The sequence below is a fragment of the Solanum stenotomum genome, chromosome 3 (assembly GCF_019186545.1).
Source record: "Solanum stenotomum isolate F172 chromosome 3, ASM1918654v1, whole genome shotgun sequence".
NCBI lineage: Eukaryota > Viridiplantae > Streptophyta > Magnoliopsida > Solanales > Solanaceae > Solanum > Solanum stenotomum.
This window is the reverse complement of record NC_064284.1, coordinates 13,236,277-13,241,912: the sequence shown is the minus strand read 5'-3', so window position 1 is coordinate 13,241,912 and position 5,636 is coordinate 13,236,277. Positions and strand designations below refer to the sequence as shown.

At 30.3% G+C, this 5,636-nt stretch overlaps 1 protein-coding gene across 1 annotated transcript; it reads left to right on the top strand.

Moving 5' to 3' along the window:
• Positions 1-1,756: 1,756 nt before the first annotated feature.
• On the top strand, positions 1,757-4,173 carry LOC125858690 (uncharacterized). The gene is made up of 2 exons (XM_049538515.1): positions 1,757-3,588; positions 3,690-4,173. Exons 1-2 carry the CDS (start codon positions 1,757-1,759, stop codon positions 4,171-4,173), a joined length of 2,316 nt encoding a protein of 771 aa, XP_049394472.1.
• Positions 4,174-5,636: the final 1,463 nt, after the last annotated feature.

The window sequence follows — 5,636 nt, the reverse complement described above, 5'->3', positions numbered from 1 at the left end:
CTCAACTTAACACACTTAAACAAATTTTCCAGATTATTAAATTCTTTCCAAAAATGATTATTTCCATTTTTTAACTTCTTTCTAGTTACGGGGTGTTACAATATAGCTACAAGATTTTGTTTTCAAATACTTTAATTACTACTGTTACACCAACTTTTATTGTGTGACTAAAATTTAAATTTAATTAGCCAATTCCCAATAGGTCATAGACTCATAGACCATAATTGTGTGAAAGTCGCGACAGACAACTAACTGTCTATTCAGTTTTTATTCTTTTCCTTTTTTTTCTCTTGTAAATTCTTAACTCAACCTAAAAGTGAAAAAATAAATATTCCATTGCGAAGCTACATAAAGTTCCCAGTTTTATTTTCTCAACTTTTATTGTAGTAAAGAAGTTGAGAAATTAGCTGTCATTTTAATTTTTGTAGCTAAGATATTTTATGAATTTGGACCACATATTAAATATGAATTTAATTTTTTTAGCTAAGAAAAATTCATATATAAATATTTACAGCCTAATTTGGACACAATTATTCAGAGTAGCTCGTACAAAAACATTGGAATGTCTCTTTTGGAATATTGTAATTATGGCTCCATGGACCACTTAATATCACATAAAATAAATCAATTGAAATAGATTCTAGTTTATATTTTTTAACTTACACGTGATAAGCCAAAAACTAAGCTAAACACACCCTTTGTCTCTTGTTTTTCTTTTTTAATTTGTCTAAAAATAAATTATTTTATATTTAAATATTTTAACTTTAAAATTCTCATATATATTTAATGACATAATTTTTAGTGACATAAATATTTAATCTAATAATTTTGTACCAAAAATTTCATGAATGATCACCTAAACACACCACCTACCGAAACGTACTCAGAGGCGTATGTACATGAAGGGGAGGGGGTTCACATGCACCCATCCTCCCCTTCCTAACCCCTATATAATACTACTATTTTTCTAATTATCTTTTTAAATTTGTATTGGTGAACCCAAGGTTAAAAAGAATACTCTAGTATATTGATAAGTAAGTACAAATAGGGGGTGCATAACTTATAGATTTGTGGTTCAAATTTTTCTATCCACATTAATATTTTAAATTTTTAATTAATATAACAAAATGTGCCACTTTTCATAGATTTTTTTAATAATTTATAAATAAAAAGAGGTTCAAATACCCATATTTTTAGAGTGCATTAGCTATGTCTAGGCCTTAAGCTAGAAGTGTTAATAAAGTCAAATTATATTTTTTTACTTTCTTTTTCTCCTTTCCTTCTTTATTTAGACGTTTTTCTTATTTATTTATTTTAACTTTTTCTTTTGACTTTTCAAAGCCCTAAACTTAAAGGTAAAAAGGAGTAAAGACATCATATATTCATATTGTTCTTCTTTTGGCTTCCTTCCACATTTTCACTTTGTTGTTCATGGTGAAGTAGAAGTGAGATTTGAGAACAAGTAACAAGGTATGTTATCTAAAAAAAAAATTATTTATTAATGTACTTCATTTGTTTTATATGTTTTTCTTGATTTATGAAGTGGTTCCATTATTTGATTGCTTGAATATTTAAATTTATAAGAATTTCTTGATTTCTAAATAGTTATCTAATAATTGTGATTCTTTTATTAGTAAACTTGTTATTTGTGCTAATATTTTTTAAAAATTATTTTGTTTTTATAAGATTGAATAGAAGGGTGAATATTTAATTTTGTAGGTAAAATAATTCTTACAATCAATTCATCAAATCACAAATGGATAAGTTTCTCATCAAGTTACCAAAGCCAAAAGATGGCCAACCAAGTTCTAGCTCTAATCAACCATTTGTGAGTTCACAAGTTGCTCCGGAAGTTCAAAGACATACAAATTCTTTTCCACTTTCAAATATGGATAATATGCTTGATTTTAAATCTCTTGAAGCAGATCCCAAAGATCGAATGCCTATTTCATCTTATGGTCCTAATATTCGAGATGCGGTAAGGAGGTATTACATTCAAAAAAAGCCATGTCAGCCTGTTGATCATATCTTCCCTAAAACTAAGTTTGGAGAAAAAATGCGTCAATTTCGACCAACTTGGTTTAAGAGAAGATCTCAATGGTTGGAATATAGCATTAAAGCAGACGCGGCATTTTGTTTGTGTTGTTATTTGTTCAAGAATGAACTTGAAAGTCGTGGAAATGCCGGAGATTCATTTACAAGAGATGGTTTTAGGTGTTGGAACAAAGCTTTAGAAAGATTCAAAAAACATGTTGGTAAGGTAAATAGTATCCATCATAAATGTTTCAATAGGATGCAAGATTTGAAAAACCAACGACAATCGATCCAATCTTCTTTTGACAAGCAAAGTGAAAAGGCAAGAAGTGATTATCGGATGCGTTTAAATGCCTCAATTGATGTAGCAAGATTTCTCTTGACATCGGGATTTCCATTTCGTGGGCATGATGAAAGTGAAGGTTCCGAATATAAGGGTGCTTTTCTTGAACTTTTGAAATGGTATGGGGATAGAAGTTTTGATGTGGGAAGAGTAATATTAGGTAATGCTCCACAAAATGATATGATGATTTGTCCGACAATTCAAAAAGATATTGTGGAGGCTTGTGCTAAAGAAACAACTAAGGCTATCATTGAAGACTTGGACGGTGATTATTTTGGAATATTAGTTGATGAATCAAAGGATGTTTCTCATAAGGAGCAAATGGCTCTAATTTTGAGATATGTCAACAAAAGTGGAATGGTGATAGAGCGATTCTTGGGTATTGTCCACGTAAATGATACATCTTCTCAATCATTAAAAAAGGCAATTTATTCTTTGCTTTTGGATCACTCATTATGTACATCCAAAATACGTGGTCAAGGTTATGATGGGGCTAGTAATATGCAAGGGGAAATAAATGGTCTCAAGTCTTTGATTTTACAAGATACGTCATCTGCATATTCTATTCACTGTTTTGCTCACCAATTGCAAGTGACACTTGTAGGTCTTTCCAAAAAGAATTCGGATGTGAATAATTTTTTTTATGCTCTTACTAATATTTTGAATACTATTGGAGCTTCATTTAAACGCAGAGATTCACTTCGACAACATCAAGAAGATAAGTTGGAAGAGTTGCTTAAATTTGGAGAAGTTCATACAGGGCAAGGTTTGAATCAAGAACGTGGCCTCCAACGACCGGGTGATACTCATTGGGGGTCTCATTTTAAAACCTTGAACAATTTCCTGATTCTGTTTTCTTCAATTGTTAATGTGATTAAGGATATGAAACGTGATTGTCCATATCATCTTGATAGATTTGCGGCGAAAAATATTTTGAGCAAGATTCATGAATTTGAATTTGTCTTTATGTTGCACTTGATGTTTAAGGTGTTGCTATTGACGAATGAGTTGATTAAAGTTTTACAAAAGAAAGATCAAGATATCGTTAATGCTATGGGATTGCTTGACCTTTCAAAGAAACGATTGCAAATGATGAGAGAGGATGAATGGGACTCTATGATGGATGAGGTTAGCTTATTTTGTGGTAAACATGGAATTTCAATTCCCAAAATGAATGAAGACTACTCTAATGGGAAGTCGAAGCATAAGAGGTACAATATTTGATATTTGCATCACTTTCGTGTGGAAGTATTTTATGCCGTCATTGATTTGACACTTCAAAAACTCAATAATGTTTTGATGTGGTGACTAGTGACTTGCTCCTCGGTATGACTAGTTTGAGTCCGGTTGATTCATTTGCTAATTTTCACAAGGATAAGATAATGAAACTAGCCGAGTACTACCCAAGTGAGTTTGGTGATAAAGAGATTCGGGAACTCAATTTTCAACTTGATGATTTTATTGTCTATGCTCAAAAGTGTGATAGCAAGTTTCTCAACTTGAAGGGAATCAAGGATCTTGCAAAAGTGATGATAGAGACAAAACTAGATCAAACTTGGTCACTTGTGTATATACTTGTGAAGCTAACTTTGATTATTCATGTTGCTACCGCAACCGTGGAAAGAGCATTCTCATCAATGAAGTATATAAAGAATGATTTGCGTAATATGATGGATGAAGATCTTTTGAATGGTTGTTTAGTTTGCTATATAGAGCGTAGTATATTTAAAAATGTAAGTAATGACGCCATTACTGACCGTTTTCAAAATATGAAAACTCGTCGAGGACAATTGTAAGTGAATATGTTTTTTGCTAATATATTACTATATAAATATTGCTACTACCTACTTGCTCGTCAACTTGTTCTCACTGTAAAATTTATATAATTGAATTAATTGTATATTTTGAAGATAATGGTGCCCCCATGTTCTTGAGATCCTGGATACGCCTCTGAACGTACTAAGACATCCACACACATAAATATATAAAACTGTTAGGGGTCGTTTGGTTTGAATATGAGTTATGATGGGATAAGTTATAATGAGATAAGTTATGTTGGGATTAGTTATGATGGATAAGTTGTCCTGGGATTTTTTCTTATTAAGGGTTTGGTTTGTTGTATTTAAAATATTATATATTGATAAATTTTAGGAACAAGTTGTTTGTTTACAAAATTACCCTTCACTTTATTTGACCTTTTTAAATTTTTCTTTGCGAACTTTAGTTATTCATTTTTTAAAATAAAACTTTTATTTTATTCAACTTAAATATTTTTGTTTATGTATCCCCGTGATAAGTACCATGTGTATTTAAAAATATAACTTTTTTCTTATTTAGCTTAAAAACAGAACTTCCCTCTTAAGTTTGTTAAAGAGAAGAAAATTTATGAGAAATCAAAATAAAATAAACATAAGAATTAGTCAAATAAATTCATAAATAAAAATTATATTTATATAGTGTAATTTTTTAATAGAAAAATATGTATAATTATCATAAAAATAAGGAGTAGTAAATATTATTATACATGGTATTAAAAGAATGTAAATATACATAAATGTGAAAAATGGTGTATAAAAAGGATTTAAAGGAACATATTTGTCATTTACCTATTTTATTCCGGAATAAGTTATCCCGGGATTACTATACCACCCATGGGGAGGGATAACTTATCCCGGTATTAATTATTAATCGCGGGATAAGTTATCCCGAACTTGCCAACCAAACAACAAATTAAGTGGTACTATAATTTAATCCCAAGATTATTTGTACTTATCCTTTACACCAAACGACCCCTTAGGATATCGGCGTGGTACAATTCAATCAATCCACGTGCAAAAATTTAACCAGGGAGATGTTTGGATACTGTAGTGGAACATCAAAATATAATGCAAATTATTTTGTGGATATCCGAACTAAAACTATGATATGGATTATTCTTTGAAATTTGATCATAATCTAATCTCGATAATTTGTCAGAATTGGTTATAAATTTTTGATAGATTATTATAATTTATTGTGTGAAAATTTCACCAGTATGATCAATGCTTCAACGTAAATCTTCAAAAATAAATAGATTTACTTTATCTTTGATCCTCGACATTTAAAGCTCAATAAAATCAAACAATGCTGCTCGTCAATTTCTTCAACCAATTGAAACCAAATAATGAGAAGGTGGAGAGGAAGACTCTAAAAGTGTTGGAATTTGTTAGGTCCTTCGTTTCGTTGACGCCAAAGTTTAAAAATAAAAAGAAAATGTTTG

What these genes read in the sequence shown, in the direction of transcription:
- LOC125858690 (XM_049538515.1), top strand. Translation starts at nt 1,757, where the DNA reads ATGGATAAGTTTCTCATCAAGTTACCAAAGCCAAAAGATGGCCAACCA. An exon ending in GGGAAGTCGAAGCATAAGAG is followed by an intron (nt 3,589 to 3,689) that starts GTACAATATTTG and finishes TGTGGTGACTAG; the next exon opens with TGACTTGCTCCTCGGTATGA.